Source organism: Silene latifolia, chromosome Y, assembly GCF_048544455.1.
Source record: "Silene latifolia isolate original U9 population chromosome Y, ASM4854445v1, whole genome shotgun sequence".
NCBI classification, from domain to species: domain Eukaryota; kingdom Viridiplantae; phylum Streptophyta; class Magnoliopsida; order Caryophyllales; family Caryophyllaceae; genus Silene; species Silene latifolia.
The window spans coordinates 366,679,665-366,698,464 of record NC_133538.1 but is presented as its reverse complement, the minus strand read 5'-3'; the positions used below and the strand labels follow the sequence as shown (position 1 = coordinate 366,698,464).

The following is an 18,800-nucleotide window of genomic DNA, read 5'->3' as shown; positions in this document are numbered from 1 at the left end:
ATCTGTTTGAAAACTTGAGTCCGTGTATCCCTTAACACGCAACTCGGTGTCTCCTCCAAACACAAGGATAGAGTCCTTAGTTCTTCTCAAGTACTTAAGGATGTTCTTGACAGCAATCCAGTGACTCTCACCTGGATTTCCTTGATATCTACTCGTCATGCTCAAGGCATACGAGACATCAGGACGTGTGCATATCATGGCATACATGATTGATCCAACAGCGGAAGCGTAAGGGATCAACTTCATGCGTTCAACATCATGGGGTTCGGAGGGACATTGAGTCCTGCTCAATATCGTTCCGGTTACCATAGGTACCAAACCCCTTTTGGATTTGTCCATGCTGAATCGTCAAAGAATCTTATCAACATAAGACTCTTGACTTAGTGCCAATATCCTCTTGGGTCTATCTCTATAGATCCGGATACCTAATATGCGTTGTGCCTCTCCTAAATCCTTCATTTGGAAGTGGTTACCTAACCACTTCTTAACAGAAGACAACATTGGAATATCATTTCCAATGAGTAGTATGTCATCGACATACAAGATTAGAACACAACATTGCTCCCACTAAATTTCATGTATAAACATGGTTCCTCAACATTTCGAGTGAAACCATTTTCTTTTATAACATGATTGAATCGATGATTCCAACTTCTAGATGCTTGCTTAAGACCATAAATGGATCTCTTAAGCTTGCACACTTTGTTAGGATTTTTAGAATCAACAAAACCTTCGGGTTGTATCATGTACACCTCCTCTTCTAAATGCCCATTTAGAAAAGCGGTTTTGACATCCATTTGCCAAATTTCATAATCATGAAATGCGGCGATCGCTAACAAAATCCGTATGGATCTTAGCATGGCTACGGGGCGAAGGTCTCATCATAATGGAGACCTTGGACTTGGGTAAATCCTTTTGCCACTAGCCTAGCTTTGTAGACATCGTCATGTCCTTCTATGCCATTTTTGACCTTGAATATCCATTTGTATTGGAGGGGTCTTTCCCCTTTAGGCAAATCTACCAAGTCCCAAACTTGGTTTTCAAGCATAGAATCCATTTCGGACTTCATGGCTTCAAGCCATAAGGTGGAATTAGGACTAGAGATTGCGGCCTTGTAGGTGGCGGGCTCGTCACTTTCCATAAGCAACACATCGAGCGTTCCATCTTCTTCGATAAGTCCCACATATCGATCGGGATGGCGAATGACTCGGCCCGTCCTTCTTAGTGGAGGAGGTACAACCGCGTTAGACGACGAAGGAACATCTTCTTGCGTCTCTACCTCGGTTTGTGGCTCTTGAACTTCGTCAAGTTCAAAATTTCTCCCACTCTGTCTCTTAGAAATAAAATTGACTTTCTAAGAAGACAGACTCACTAGACACAAACACTTTGTTTTCTTGAGGTTTGTAGAAGTAGTAACCTCGAGAGGTCAAAGGATAACCTACAAAGATGCATTTTTCGGATCTTGGGGCAAGCTTATTGTCGGGTTTAGCCTTGACGTAAGCATCACATCCCCAAATTTTCATATAGGATAGATTAGGAACCCTTCCTTTCCATGTCTCAAATGGAGTCTTTTCGGTGGCCTTAGTGGGACTATTATTTAAAGATAGAATTGCAGTTTGGATTGCAAATCCCCAAAACGAGTTCGGTAACTCGGTTTGACTCATCATGGATCGAACCATATCAAGTAGGGTTCGATTCCTCCTTTCGGCAACACCATTCAGTTGTGGTGTTCTGGGTGGAGAAAGTTGTGATATAATGCCACAACCTTTCAAGTGTGAATCAAATTCAAGACTAAGGTATTCACCACCACGATCGGATCGTAGTGCCTTAATCCTTTTGTTCAATTGGTTCTCTACTTCGTTTTGGAATTCCTTGAATTTCTCAAATGCTTCACTCTTGTGTTTCATTAAATAGATATACCCATATCTACTCAAGTCATCGGTGAAGGTTATAAAGTAGTCATAATTACCACGAGCGGTGATACTCATTGGTCCGCATACATCGGTGTGTATGAGTCCCAATAGCTCACTAGCTCGTGTCCCTTTACCGCTAAAAGGATTACGAGTCATTTTGCCAAGTAGGCAATATTCGCATGTACCAAATGATTGATAATCAAAAGGTGTAATCACATTAGTTGAAATTAATCTTTTGATGCGATTCTCGTTTATGTGACCTAATCGACAATGCCAAATGAACGCTTCACTTGGGTCACTTGTTTTGAGTTTCTTTGATTGAATGTTATAAATATCATTAGTCGGTTTTGAGGTCTCTAAAATGTAAATGCCATTTATGGAAGAAGCTTGGCCAATAACCAAATCATTCCTAGAAATAGAGCAACGATTGTTCTTAATGACAAAACAAAAACCGTCCATGTCTAGCATGGCGATTGAAATAATGTTTTTAGAGAGCGTAGGAACATAAAAACAATTATGCAAATACAACTCAAAACCGTTTGGCAAAGCTAGAACATAAGTTCCTTTGGATTCGACCGCTACCCGAGCTCCATTTCCAAGTCGAAGATCCACATCTCCCTTGCTAAGCTTCTCCACATCTCTTAAACCTTGTAAATGATTACAAAGGTGAGAACCACAACCGGTATCTAGTACCCATGTCGTAGTGGAAGTATAATTTATATCAATAACATAAATTTCTTTAGGAATTGTACCTTTTGGAGTAATGAGTCCTTCCTTTATATTTCGCAAATACATAGGGCAATTCCTAAGCCAATGTCCCATGCCATAGCAATAATGGCACTCATCATTAACTTGCTTGAAGTTTTTGATTTTCTTTCCTTTCTTCTTGAACCTCTTGCCCTTTGAAGCAAGAACTTGATTGCTAGAGCTCCCACTAGCTTTGGCATCCTTATCTTTCAGAGATAAAGACCCTATAGATCGTATGAGGTAGTCTTCCTGAGACGGACTCACACGAGGTCTAGTAGTAGTGGGTGGTTTAGAAGTGGTGATGAAATTAAGGTTTCCATCCGAACCTATCCCGAAATGAAGTTCTCTAGTTGTATCGAAATTATTGTTGGAGCATACGTCGTCAAGAACATGGTGATATGACTCAATGGTTATCGGTGCGGTAGCATTTAATGGATTCATTGTAATGCACTACAAATATGGAGGAAAGGAAATATTAACATTTGTCTTTTTAAATCATACTTGCAAATTTAACAAGATATGAACATTTATATAGTGACCTCTACCCAACTATAATAAATGATTCCAAGACCCAAATTCATATCAACTTAGGCACGGGGTAGCCGATGAAACCCTCATCAATATAACTCGGTGGATTAACCTTTTAATCGATTCTACTTTTAGAACTCTTGGTCGATAAAATTACTCTAATATTTATCTATAGCCCAAAACACATCAACAAGGGCACGGGGTAGCCGATGAAACCCTTATCAATTACTTTTGTTGAGTTCAATCCAAATTTCGAATAAATGTGTCCATTGTCCAAACCCACATTAATTTAGGCACGGGGTAACCGATGAAACCCTCATCAATATGAATTCGGTGGATTTGACATTTATCACCCACTTCCCCTACGTAACAAGGTTTGTACCCCGGGGTAGCCGAGTGCACTCCCTCGCGAAATAGGTTTTCATGGTTTCTACTATTTGGTAAGGCTATGTCTCAATTAGTTGTTTTAGCGAGAGGTCGTGTCAATTTATTATCTATCACGTTTTAAGTGAACTAAAGCGGTGAACTACGATAATTCTAATTGACACGGTCGATAAACTCGATAAAAGACAATGCATGTTTAGTTATGGCGATTTAGCGATGCATGTGACATAAAATAAAATGCAAGCATAAAGATAAATAAATCCTAGTATGGCCTTTCCTAAAATAGAAAAACTATTAATCTATTACATATTCGGAAACCAACTCCATTGGTCCCTTGAACTTCGGTTGTGGCACGCATCTTGAGGTAACACCGTCTTTATGTATTGCCATTCTTGAAGTAATCCGTCTTTTGGAACTCCGGAATGAATAAAATTACATAATAAATTACATAATTTCCTATTATACATTTGTAACTAAAATAAAATAAATCTATTAAATTACAAAACGGTGATACGAGATCACAATAATAAATTACAACCGAATCGATATTCCCATACATTTCGGGAAATACCAATTAAAATCTAAGGCCATACTAAGTAAAATTACATAATTCAAAATTACATAAATTAAAATTATGACAATCATAAAGGAAAAATGCAGCAATATAATATGTATGAACATGCTCAATTTTTATGCTAAATCGCCTTTTAATTAGCCAATATCGTATATTACTCGGTTTTTACGGATTTGCGTGATTTCAACATTTTATAATCACAAAAATGCATAAACTCATATTTATGCATAAGTTAATTACCCTAACCTCTTAGGACACAAAATATAGTCTTCACTAATAATTTGACCATAATTAACCTTTATTTATAAAATTGTTCAAAAATGGACCAAAAATTACAAAAATAAGCCATTAAACTTCAAATAAATCTAAAAATTTCAAATAAATTCAAAATTTGAAATTTAAATTCATGAACATTCTGGAAAAATTCCATGACACTCATAATGTTCAAAATCTTAGGTTAAAAATTTGAAATTTTTCCGGGAAAAACAATGTTGCGGTTTATCGATATTTAATAAAATAATCATAAAACAAAGGGAAAAATTATTTTCATTAACTTTTCAATTTTAGATCTGAAAAATATAATAAAATGCAACATTAGACGTTTTTCCTAAGTCATAGATTATGTTTTAATTAATTTTCACTAATAATGTCACTATTTATGCCATTTTTCTTCAAAAATTCATAAATCATGCAAAAAGACTTCTTTATAGCCAATTATTTTACACACATCTTGTAAAATTTCATGTGACAACATATTAATTTTCTATGACCAGATTCGAAATTTAACTCATATTAACCTATTTTTCACTTAAATCCGAATTTAATAAAGAAAAATTCATTTTTCGAGCATAACAAGTCCAAAAATTATGAAAATCTACAGGTTATCTCAAAATAATATATGTAACAACATATCCAAAAACCAAGTGAAAATTCGAGTATATAGCTATTTTTAGACCAAAAATGACATTTTTACTCATAAAATCACATTTAAATGCCATTATTGTAAATTATGAACAATAAAAATCCGAAAAATTAACCAAAATATCCTAAAACACTTTAGGACCAGAAATATTAACATGCATGTAATAATTTCGTGATATATCATAATAACACAAATTTTACAAGTTTTATTTTGTTATTCATATAACTCGGAAAAACTTTTAACCAATTTGCATGCAAACAACCGTGGCTCTTGATACCGATTGAAGGAAATGTAGATTCATATACATGTTAACATACTCAAATATGTCAAAACTAATTTGTCATAAAATTAAAACGGATCTTATGCATGCAAACGATAATATAAATAGAGGAGAAATCATGTCCTTACATAGTAGATTTCGGCTATTAGGGCACAAGAGAGATCACCTTTCTCTTCTTGTTCTTGAGCTTTTCAATGGAAGAACAAAGATCTAAGTGTAAGATCTCTCCCTATGTATTATACCCAAGGCTTCCTCTTAATCTAATTAATATTATTTGAGCTAGTATAATATTAATCTAGGTAGAAAATTGAACCAAAAATTTATAAAACACTTATATTATTTCGGTTTTATGAGAGAAGATGAGGAGGATTTTTCTTCTCTCTAGAACTTAATTTTGGATGATAATGTTAGAATGAAAATAATACACTACACTTAGTATATTATTAGGTAAAAATTATAGAAAAACAATGATAGTTTTTCTTCCCAAAAACCGTGTAAGAGGAGAGCTATTGGGGAGCCAATGCATGGAAAAATTGTTCTTCACAAGGAACAATAGGCTTGCATGCCTAGACTTGCTTTTTCATCATTATGTTTTATCAACTAAATAAAACAATTAACTAGCTTAATGCTCCCCAATTTTTCGGCACTTTACATAATATGGATCCCATATTATTTTTGTCAATTGTCAATGTGTCACATGTCATATGTGACATAAATATGTTATGTATTTTTAACATATTAAAAATCAACGTATTAATAAAAATACGTCACATACAAAAATCGACTTAGTAATATCATAATTACTTGTGCCAAAATATTTTACCAATTTATAAATCACAACAGATTGTATTTATAATAAATCATTCAATTCCGATTGTTTCTTTAAACAATAATTTCATCCGAGTAATGATACAATTCAATTACTCAGACCGTATCTTATTTAATCACATTTCAATATGATACGTAAATTTTACTTCCAAAATTGTCCGTCAATTTTCAAGTAATTTAATTAACTCGTAACATTATACGATTAATTAAATAATCAATTAAGAGTATTGCCCTTTAGGTATGACCTAGGGGTCAATCGATCACCACGTCGTCACACGACAAGTAATGTCAAACTCGTCACCCAATCATTACCGATATATGTTGACCGATTTGAGAACAATATTACTTCCCAATTGTATTCTTAAAATGAGATTTAATAATGATATTTAAATCATGTGATCGCACTATTGTTGAGGACACATTTCCCAACAATTATACCCAAAAATATAAAATTGTATACCATGATGGTCGCATAATTACATTTGTTATTGAAAAATCTTTCAAGAAATTATATTTCCAACAAAAAATAACAATATATAACTATAATAATGCATGGTCAATGCGTCGTATAGGATACCGTGATAAAGCAAATGGGAGAAACAAAAAAGAATGAAGGGAGTAATACATTGCAACGGAAGACCCTCATGGAAGCACAACTAACTATATGGATCATAACATCTTAAAACCTAATACTGTCAAAGTTCTAATGGGTTTCATTCTGTTTTAAGGGTCAAATATTCATAATTGGCAAAATCGTTTACATAAAACTTTCTAGTTACCTCCTCTTATACCCCATAGAAAATGGCTTCCATGCCTCCTGAAGTAAGGACAAATCTATAGCTGCAGCATTTGATGTAATATACCCTTCTCGGAGATGAGCTTTCTTGAGAAACTTGTACTTCAAAAGCGTCATAGTGATGCAATTCACAAAGAATCGGCAATTGGCGCACATGAGAATTCAAAAGAGGAGGGAATATTAGACTTGGTGATCAAGGAAACTAATAACATGAATAACTATAAGGGAAGGGTGAGTCACCAAAGATTAACCACTAAGGAATCTTTTAACCAAGCTGAGGATAAGATTATGGACGTTGGAGCACATGGTGCCAGCACTTCACATTTGTCTTCTTGTGGCAATTAGTTATGGGATATTATGCATTAGCTGGTTAATTATGCACTATAAATAATTGAGTATGTAATCAATTGGGATTATGAATGAAAATCCTATTTCCTTGTCTTAATCCTCTGAATGTTTATTTTGGGCTAGAAACCAAGCAACCTTTCTATTTTTGTTGCTGCATTTCTGCCTATGTCACTAAAGCCTATCAATTGCTCTAAATTGAACAGCTTTATTCCTACTTTCTCAGAATTGCATCATTAATTTACCAGTACTTCACATTTCTTTATTGTATTTCATTATAAATAGTGCAAGTAGCATCATTTGGTTATCAGAGCCACGTTCCTCTGACCTGTGAACCTTAAAAAAAAAAAAAAAAAAAAAAATTAGAGAAATCCTGCGTATAAACCCCAAGAAAAATACCAGAATATTCAATTCTTCATTTGTTATTCCCACCATCTATACAAACACAAACAGAAGAGTAACCATGGCCAATCCAAACCTGGAAACAGACGTCAAGACGCTCCAGGAGCAGGTGAGCGCCTGATAGAGACACTGTCAACTCGTCACTCAATCTGGCGAGAAACCTTGGAGGACCAAACACTATGGTAAGATCTCCCACCATAAAATTCCCTACTTTTAATGGAGATGAGGTAGATGACTGGTTATTTAAATGCACACAATTCTTCTCCGTTACTGATGTTGATAGCACAACTAAGGTCACTTACGCTGCTATGCACTTAGAATCTAAGGCTCTGTCTTGGCATCAAGCCTTTACCAAAAATAGGAAAAAGGAGGGACCTTTGGGATGGGAAGAGTATCAGGAGGCTGTCAAAGCCAGATTTGGGGATACCCATGAGGATCCCATGTCTGAGCTTTTGGGTTTAAAACAAAAATCTTCTTGGGTTTAAAACAAAAATCTTCTGTTCAGTCATATCATGATGCTTTCGATGTTTTAATTAGTAAATTGGATTTACAGCCTGATTATGCACTAAGTTGCTTCCTAACCGGTTTGGATGAAAAAATAGCTTTGATGGTGAGGATGTTGAAACCTAAGACTATTGCTGAGGCATATGGGTTGGCTAAGCTACAAGAAACAGCTCTGTCCTTACAGTCTAAACCCAACTACAAAAATAACCTTTCCCATTTTAATTCTTCCAAACCTGCTATACTACCCACTCCCACAAAAACCAATAACCCCACAAAAACACCCTTCACTCCTCACAAAAGGCCTTTCCAACCCTCATCTTCAAATCCCAAACCACCCCAAAGGTACAGACCTTACAATGCTGAAATGGAGGAAAAAAAATCCAAGGGTTTGTGTTTTTACTGTGATGAGAGGTTTACACCTCAGCATGTGTGCAAAAACAAGAGGCAACTCTTTGTGTTGGAAGAAGAAGTGGAGGAGGAGGAAGAGATTGAGGAGCATGAGGAGGAGGATGAACCTCAGATTGCTCAAATCTCTATTCAAGCCTTGGCGGGCGCAGTCAAATCCCACTGTCAAACAATGAGGATCCCTGGACAGATTGGGAGGAAAACATTGAGTATCCTTGTAGACAGTGGCAGCTCACATAACTTCCTTGATGGAGGCGTAGCCAGGAGGTTGGGCTTACAAATGGAATACATTCCTAGCTTTAACATTGCAGTGGCCAATGGAGGCAGGTTAATGTGTTCCCATATTATCCATAGGCTCAAATGGAAAATTAGGAATACTGAATTTGAGGCAGATTTCTATGTAATACCCTTGGGGAGTTGTGATGCCGTGTTGGGCATACAATGGTTGGAAACCCTAGGGCCTATCACCTGGGATTTCAAGCAGCTGACCATGCAGTTTTGTTTTGAGGGGAGAAATCACCTCCTAAAGGGAGCTCAACCAGTAAGTATGAAAATGCAAAAGCATATGGGTAAGGATGTGGAAGATGGGGCACAATTGGCAATTATTCAGCTTAATGATCCTACTGTCGAGTTCTTTGCTTTACAGCTGACACAAGAAGATGGGAGTCAAGCTGAAGTTCAGACCTTGCTGAACCAATTTTCTGAGGTGTTTGAAGAACCAAAAAGCCTCCCCCCATTAAGAGAAGGGCATGATCATAAAATTGTCTTGAAGGCAGGAGCTGAGCCTGTTAACATGAGGCCTTACAGGTTTCCTATGGTGCAAAAAGACATTATTGAATCTTTGACCAAGGAGTTACTGGAAAATGGAGTGATTAAGCATAGTACTAGCCCCTATGCTTTGCCAGTGGTGCTGGTAAAGAAAAAAGATGGTTCATGGAGGATGTGTGTGGATTATAGGGCACTCAATAAGCAAACCATAAAGGATAAATTCCCTATTCCACTCATTGAAGAGTTGTTGGACGAGTTACATGGATCCAAGTTCTATTCTAAAATAGACTTACGAGCTGGATTCCACCAAATTAGAATGTGCCCTGAAGACGTGTCCAAGACTGCTTTTAGGACCCATAATGGTCACTATGAGTACTTGGTTATGCCTTTTGGCTTAACAAATGCACCCTCAACCTTCCAGAGCCTCATGAACAAGGTCTTTCAGCCTTACTTAAGGAGATTTGTGTTGGTGTTTTTTGATGATATCCTAATTTATAGCACCAATTGGGTGGAGCACCTTGAGCATATTAAAGCAGTTCTAGACCTCATGAAGACAAATGACCTCTATGCAAAGGGCAACAAGTGTTGCTTTGGAGCCACTAGGCTGGAGTATCTGGGACATATAATTTCCAGAGAAGGGGTGGCAACTGACCCCGCAAAGATTGCAGCTGTGAAGGAATGGCATGTCCCTAAAACTCTGAAACAACTAAGAGGGTTTCTAGGCTTGACGGGTTATTACAGAAGGTTTGTTAAAGGCTATGGTGTCATAAGTAAGCCACTAACAAACTTGCTAAAAAGGAATACTTTCCTTTGGAGTGACACAGCCCAATCTGCCTTTGATAGCTTGAAAGATGCCATGACCACTACACCAGTCCTGGCTATGCCCAACTTCTCAAAGCCTTTCATCATAGAAACAGATGCCTCAGGAGAAGGTATTGGGGCAGTATTAATGCAAGAGAACCACCCCATAGCATATATCAGCAAGTCCTTATCTCTCAAGCATCAGGCCCTATCTATCTATGAAAAAGAGTTGCTGGCTATAATCCATGCTGTGACTAAGTGGAGCCAATATTTGGTGGAAAGACAATTCATCATTAAAACTGATCACCAGAGTCTTAAATACCTGCTGGACCAGAGGATAAGTAATCCCCTCCAGCAGAAGTGGTTGGCCAAACTTTTGGGATACGACTATGAAATAGTCTACAAAAGGGGGAAGGAGAACACTGTAGCAGATGCTTTGTCAAGGGCAAAAAGTTCAGAACTGTTCCAGCTATATGTCAGTACCATTAGTACTAATTTATATGAATTAATCCAGGAGTCTTGGAAGAAGGATCCAGTCATGGTGACACTAATTAAGGATCTAAAAAAGGAACCCAACTCACATAAGCACTTTGTGTGGAAGGAAGATCAGCTGAAAAGAAAGGGGAAATTGGTGGTTGGGAATTATGAGGGGTTGCCTAGAAAAATTATCTCCCTAATGCATGATAATTTGCAGGCTGGTCACTCAGGAATTGAAGCCACCTATCAGAGGCTAAAACAAAAATTTTACTGGAATAAAATGAAGAGAACTGTACAAGAATATATCCAGGAATGTTCAGTTTGCCAACAATGCAAGTATGAGGCAGTAGCATACCCAGGGAAGTTACAGCCTTTGCCAATCCCTTCCTCTCTTTGGACTGATGTAAGCATGGATTTTATAGACGGATTACCTAAGTCAATGGGAAATGATTCCATAATGGTGGTTGTAGATAGACTATCCAAATCAGCACACTTCATCCCCCTTAGGCACCCTTACTCTGCACCAGTGGTTGCCCAAGCATATTTCGATCATGTCTATAAGCATCACGGGATGCCCCAAAGCATTGTTTCAGACAGAGATGCAATTTTTCTCGTAACTTCTGGCAGGAACTATTTGCTGTCCAAGGAGTAAATCTCAGCATGTCAACAGCCTACCATCCACAGTCAGATGGCCAGACTGAAGTAGTAAACAGATGCTTAGAGACCTACCTAAGATGCTTCTGCAATGAAACCCCAACAGATTGGTGCAAGTGGCTCCCTGCAGCTGAGTATTAGTATAATACTTGCTATCACACCTCATTGAAGACCTCTCCCTATGAAGTGTTGTATGGTCAACCCCCTCCCATACACATCCCGTACTTAAGTGGAGATAGCAAAGTGGAAGCTGTGGAAAAGAGCCTTCTAGATAGAGAGGAAGCTTTGCAGGGAATTAAGCTGAATTTAGCAAGGGCACAAAACAGAATGAAGCAACAAGCTAACAAGAAGAGGAGTGACAGAGAATTTTCCCCAGGGGACTACGTTTATCTCAAGCTGCAGCCTTATAGGCAGGTCTCGGTTGGTTACAGGAGCAATCAAAAGCTAGCCAAGAGGTATTATGGCCCGTATAAGATTCTGAGTAAAGTAGGCCCTGTGGCTTACAAGCTGGAATTACCACCTTCAGCAAAGATCCACCATACATTCCATGTGTCACTACTGAAAAGGTGCTATGGTGATCCTCCTGTGGAACCAAGTTACCCTATGGATCAAAAAATTAAGAAGGAACCAGAGATGGCACTTGCTAGAAAAACTGTTAAAAGAGGGAGAGTGAGTGCAACAAAGGTCTTGATCAAATGGACCAACTCTGAAGTAGAAGATGCTACTTGGGAATTCTTGTATGACTTGCAACGAGCATATCCTGAGTTCGATCCTTGGGGTCAAGGATCTTTTGAAGGGGAAGGTAATGATGCAATTCACAAAGAATCAGCAATTGGCGCACATGAGAATTCAAAAGAGGAGGGAATATTAGACTTGGTGATCAAGGAAACTAATAACATGAATAACTATAAGGGAAGGGTGAGTCACCAAAGATTAACCACTAAGGAATCTTTTAACCAAGCTGAGGATAAGATTATGGACGTTGGAGCACATGGTGCCAGCACTTCACATTTGTCTTCTTGTGGCAATTAGTTATGGGATATTATGCATTAGCTGGTTAATTATGCACTATAAATAATTGAGTATGTAATCAATTGGGATTATGAATGAAAATCCTATTTCCTTGTCTTAATCCTCTGAATGTTTATTTTGGGCTAGAAACCAAGCAACCTTTCTATTTTTGTTGCTGCATTTCTGCCTATGTCACTAAAGCCTATCAATTGCTCTAAATTGAACAGCTTTATTCCTACTTTCTCAGAATTGCATCATTAATTTACCAGTACTTCACATTTCTTTATTGTATTTCATTATAGTTATTCATGTTATTAGTTTCCTTGATCACCAAGTCTAATATTCCCTCCTCTTTTGAATTCTCATGTGCGCCAATTGCTGATTCTTTGTGAATTGCATCACATAGAAATGGTCTGATTGATACGAAACATAAACTGGTTACAAAATAATTAAAGACACACCAACTACAATAGTCCAATCGCAATGTGGAAGGTATACAAGCCACTTTTAAATAAGAAAATAACATATTCATCTGCCGTAGAATTTTTTCGCCCTTCATGAAAATGAGTACATTTATTGTCCGACCCTTTTTCCACCAATGAGATGGCCCAGGCTAAGTTGCTAAATCTCAGAATTAGAAGGGCGTTATCTTGAAGTTAAGATTACTAATCCTTCGTAGTGTTAACCGCTTCCTAGTCCAGAAATTCTTCTTACTTTTCGAGTTGTGCGGAAGCGTGAATATCCCGTGTTGGGCCTTTGCTGCATATATGTCCACAACCCATAATAGTACGATATTGTCCGCTTTGGGCCAAGCCCTCACGGATTTACTTTTGGGCTCCTTCCCAAAAGGCCTCGTACTATTATATTTTGTAGACACTTATAAAGATGAGTTTTCATCTTTATTCTACCGATGTGGGACAGGGGTTTGCACCCTAACACATTGCATTGTCTACAACATAATGAAACAGGGAGAGGGTGATTATGTGGGACTTACCTTGGCAGCAAGGATAAAGATATCATTTGTATCTGGAATATAAAGATAAAAGTGAGAACAGCAATAAGCGTCAACAAAAGAAAGCATAAAATCCAACAAGTAAGAACCTTACTATTTGCATGTTCCAAAAACTTGGACAAAGCTTCAGGACGTGATGCCTTTGATTTCTCTCCAGTACATAGTAAAGAATGGCAGGTTTCCCAGTCCCTTGCTGCACACATTTCACTTTAAACTGACAATTACTAGAAATCATTTTCCTAAAAATGAACACTAATGAGTATATTGATATACAGAACCAAAATAGAAGTGTGTCCGGCTTATTATGAATACCATAATGCTATCTCGTACTGACCAACTAAGCGTATGATTATATAGTGACAAATTGCTAAATATGTTTAATAAATCAATGGACTTAATTCTGAATTTCAAATCTTATAAATGGATCATTGCCAAGTTAATCAATATGGCTTCTGTTAGGAAGTGACTAGGTAATGCTATGTTGTAACTCAAGTGATGAACAACATTAAGGAGCAACTTAACATTTGAGTGTATAGTGACCAACTGTTAAATATGTTAATATATCAATGGAGTTAATTCTGCATTAAGTTCATATCTTATAAATGGATTATTTCCAAGTTAATTAATATGGCTTCCAAGTCATAGGGAGTACTCTTATTCATCTATAACTAAAATCTCCTCATAAGAGTTCAGATGGGTCAATGAGGCACAAAGGTATACGCCAAACTACCAAAGTATATCATGCTTAGGTTTGAAGGACTTGTACTCTCCATATCCTAATTTATATGAATCTTAGTTCCAAGTTTGAACACCAGCCTAATTTGAGAGTACACCAATTCCTTTGTTGGTCTTCTAGTTGGTGGCTGAAAATCAATATATTAATAGGCAAGGTCTTCTAAGATTAGTTAGCCCATTAATTAGGCATTCTAGCCTTCAAGGTGAATAAAGCCTGAAATAAGTTGAAATCTCTACCTTGTAAGGCCCTATTCTTTTGGATTTCAAGTTGCTGAATTGAACTGAACTTATAGAAGCTTAACTGAACTGAGCTTAACTTATAAGAGCTGAACTGAACTTATAGGAGCTGAACTGGACTGAACTTATAAGAACTGAATTGAACTGAACTTATAGAAGCTGAACTGAACTTATAAGAGCCGAACTGAACTTATAGAGCTGAACTTAGAGAAGTCGAACTGAACTTATAAAATTTTTGCGTTTTATATAAGCAAATTTTGTATACAAGTACTACAATACATTACAGTAAAAAAATAAATTACATATTACATTTTTTTTTTCTAACCATCTATTTCCATATTATCATCCTCCTCGTCACTTTCATCTTCATTTTCACTGACATCATCGACTCCATTGTCTCGCCAAATGTCTTTTACTATGTTATTTCGTACCTTGTACATAGCTTTCTTACGCTTTGTTTCCGACATGTCTCAATCTGTTGAGATTAATGAGGTATATGTGAAATAAGAGTAAAAATATTAATGAGATAGGTGGACTTGTGAATAAGTAATGAGTAGGCGGTTTAGCATAAACAAATTATAAGTATCATTTTTTTTTTGTTTTTTGTTTTTTATTTAAGAATAATGTGTATTGGATAATTTTAATATTAGATTTTTTTGCATTGATTTAAATGAAAAGCGTACTATTTTTTTTTTTGGGTTATTTCATAACAATAATCCATCTTATTGGTGGTCTACAATAATCACTCCATCCTATCAATAATCCCTATTAAATCCAATCTAAGCCCCATACTTTCTAATAACGAACCAGCTGATATTTTTTAAAATTTATGTTGGAATATTTGATAGTTTTTGGACAACCTAGCTGGTATATGTGATGTTTATGTGTAATATTTTCAAGTGATGAATCAAGTACTTGGTTTATTTGATACACATAAACATAAAAAAATATCAGCTGGTTCGTTATTAGAAGGTATGTTGCTTAGGTTGGATTTAATTGAGATTATTGATAGGATGGAGTGATTATTGTATACCATCAATAGAATGGATTATTGTTATGAAATAACCCTTTTTTTTTCAATTTGTCAATATTAGAAAACGGGTATGAATTTGTAGTTAATATAAGTTGTATGAACTTGTCTAAACTGAGCGTATAGGAGCTAAACTGAACTTATAGGAACTGAATTGAACTTAACTTATAAGAGCTAAACTGAATTGAACTTATAGGAACTGAACTGAACTTATAAGAACTGAACTGAACTTATAAGAACTGAATTGAACTTAAAGGGGGTGACTTTAAGTCCAAAAGAACAGGGCCTAAGTATTGGATGATTTGAATTTGTGCATTCAAATTCATTTAATTTATTGACTTATCTCAAAGTCTTCCATTTTTCCATCCCCAATAGAGCAAAGGATTCATCATTTTGGGTTCTGGTCTTTTGGGTTACTGAAGCGTAGATATGACCTACTATTGTTTTGAGAGTTTTAAGTTTGAAAACCAATCTTGAAACAGAACGTATATAATATTTTGTTAGGCTTTTGTTTGCTAGATGGAAGTCAATAGATTTATATAGAGGCAAGGTCTTCTAGGTTTAACTCATTGATGAGGCAAGTATTGTCTAGGTGCTAGGTGAGCGAAGTCTAAACTTGTTCTAATCCCATAATTTGTATTGGTGAGTAGGAGGTAAGTTCTCAGATGTGGATGTGTTGTAGAAACATCACATCCACATCTCAAGTGGCAAGGCTAGCACCATATTTTGCCCATACACAACAGAAGGAGACGCCATAAATCGATATATTTTGTTTAACAGGCTGCATTAACTAAGATTAAGCTCTACAGGTAGTTGCAAATAATCTACTCATAAAAGGAGAGAATTTTTTTTTGCCAGGAAAAGTTTTAGCTTTATACCTGCAGTAGAACTCTTCTCCACATCCCCCAGAGCATGGGCAATCAGATGGCAAGGCAAATTTTTCAGAGTAAGGTAGCAACATTTGGGTGTTGGTCAGTGATTCAATAACTTCCTCTGGTAATGAAATGGTGGCCTTTGAAGCAGATGTGGAACACTCTCCTAGATTAGCATCTTCAAGAACACAAGAGTCATGTTCACCATCCAATGAATCACTATGGCACTGAACGCCCGAGCAAAGACCAAGACTTTGAAGGTAGAGTTTTCTTCCAATTTGAAGTTCAATAGAACCAAGAAAATAAAAGCAGCAAGAACACACAAAGCAGTCCATCTACAAAGTTCAATTAAACATAGTGTCACACGTGCTTTGAGAATTACAAACTCAACAGAAACAAAGAATGGAGCCCATTAGTCATATTAATGAGACCTTGTTGGCAGGGTGCTGAGAACCAAGAAGCATTTGGTCTTTCAGAACAAGTTCTGCCTCTTTGAAGTCAGTGTCAGCATATAATCCTGCATCACAAGTGTGAAGCAGAGAAGGTAGACGAGCATGAGATTTTATAAGAACACTAGAGTAAATGGGTTCATAAACACCTAAAAATTGGACACATTAGTTTCCTTTTCAAACAGTAAAACAAGGACCGCGGAGGTTAGAGACCTTTAGAAGCATATAATTCTCAGCAGAGTCTCCTATCATAGGAGATGATTATTAAAACACATTTTAACTCTTAAGCTCTTTCGTCACGCCGTCCACATTAATAGAGCTTGGTACAATAACTACGAAAATTTGTACCCTCGATGATCCACAATGAGCCAGCCCAATGAAGAAATCCCGTTCAATACGATGAAATAGAAAGCTCGGGGTCCGTCTCTAAGCCAGACTATGGGATTGAATACGACCTAGTCTATCATTTCCCTCAAACTAAAGCATGAACGATTGCAGAAATGCAGAAAGCAATGAATGAAAGTGCATACCTTTTCCAAACTGGCCATCAACAATGACTTTGAGTCTTGTACTGCACTCCTTTTTTGCAATAAGATCATCAAAATAGTCCTACATTAACACAAACATACAGCAAATAAGTAATTAAGAGGGTGATTAACAAAAAAAAAAAAAAAGCATATATATATATATATATATATATAGGTATAAGAGAGATATTAGATTATATATGAACCTGGGCATGATGAGTAGCAGGAGTTTTGAGAAGAGCAGCGATTTCAGTTGCGAATTGCTTATCAACACTACAAATGATCTCCATTAATATGGGGATGAAAGATTCAGATTTCTGGAGACACCTTTCAGGGTTTTACACTTTTACGCACAGAGACTTGCCTCAAGGGTTTTGGCTTCCCTCAACTTTAGACCATGTTCAGTGTTAAACAAAAAATATAGGATTAACTGTATTTTTTTATTTTCTATATGTTACTACACTTTTTTAAACCGATGTGATATCCCTAACTTTATTTAAAAATTACTAGGTGTGACCTTACCTCTAATTACCGTCAAATTTGGTTAAGTATTGCCGTTGAGTGTGATTTGTTGGCTTAACTTGGCAATGACTGGATATTAGTTAGCTTGACTTGGCAATGACTAAGCAACGACTTTTCAATGAGTTGGATTTATCTACTTAACCTAGTAAAATCTGCCTCTTTGTTTTTAATCAACAATAAGATCAAAAACAACTTCAAAAACCATCCAATTTCCCTTTATTTCTCTCTCTTTCTCCTTCGCCCATCTCTTCCAACCTTCACATCCTTCATCAAGCGTGCTCTCCATCTGCTTAAGGCCCTGTTTGGTAAACAGCGGATTAATATTGAGAGAAGCAGATTGTAAAAGCAGATTGTAATTAGCAGAATTTGTTGGCAGATTTGACTAGCATATTCAATTAGCAGAATTTGTCAAAGGTGTTTGGTAATTAGCAGAATTAAATTAGCAGATTAGCTCATTCCTTTGTAAAATGACAAAAAAGGACATGATTAAATTATTGACTAGTATTTGTCAAAATACATCACACAAACAACTTTAATGACTAATGTCGATTTCTTCTACTAGCCATCAAACTAGAAGTAATGTTATCGCGAATAGTTGAGATTTCTTTAGTTTCCGAAGACTCGGTTACTTGTTGCGAGGAATGATTAGCCACAAATGAATAACACTCCTTTGTGCAAGTGTTCACATAATAACAAAACAGTAATAATGACCTTTCAACTTGCTAATCGGAAACCAATTACTTAAATTTTGAGTAAAGAAAAATCAAAGCAAAAAAAAAGAGAGAACGCATGGAGTATGGAGTATGTATGTATGCAAGCCAATATGTATGCAATACTTTAAAGAAAAAGTGAAAAAACAAGTTTGAGAAAAAAAAAAACGTACCTTTTTCCAGAGATGAAGTGAAGGAGGAACAATGGAGAAATAAAGGTAGGGTTATATTTTTTTAAAGGGTAAAAAGGTGAATATTTTTTTCTCTAATCTACTCTTTGAATATGCTAGTGGGAGCAGCATATTCTAAAATAGTAGATTGGGCTCAAATCTACTATTTCAATATGTCGTTTCCCAAACACCCCAAA

General features: G+C 36.4%; 1 protein-coding gene across 1 annotated transcript; it reads right to left on the bottom strand.

Annotated features, from left to right (window-relative positions):
• Positions 1-13,318: 13,318 nt before the first annotated feature.
• Positions 13,319-17,597, bottom strand: LOC141627255 (histone-lysine N-methyltransferase ATXR2-like). Its single transcript, XM_074440616.1, has 6 exons — positions 17,408-17,597; positions 17,205-17,283; positions 16,657-16,742; positions 16,232-16,560; positions 13,446-13,558; positions 13,319-13,365 (listed from the first exon to the last, which is right to left on the bottom strand). Exons 1-6 carry the CDS (start codon positions 17,489-17,491, stop codon positions 13,319-13,321), a joined length of 738 nt encoding a protein of 245 aa, XP_074296717.1. The 5' UTR covers positions 17,492-17,597.
• Positions 17,598-18,800: the final 1,203 nt, after the last annotated feature.

Bases quoted from the DNA above. Each gene is read 5' to 3' on its own strand.
- LOC141627255 (XM_074440616.1), bottom strand. From the start codon at position 17,491: ATGGAGATCATTTGTAGTGTTGATAAGCAATTCGCAACTGAAATCGCT. The intron at 17,284-17,407 runs GTTCATATATAA...GTGTTAATGTAG, and splicing joins CTGCTACTCATCATGCCCAG to GACTATTTTGATGATCTTAT. The intron at 13,559-16,231 runs GTATAAAGCTAA...GTCAGTTTAAAG, and splicing joins GGAGAAGAGTTCTACTGCAG to TGAAATGTGTGCAGCAAGGG.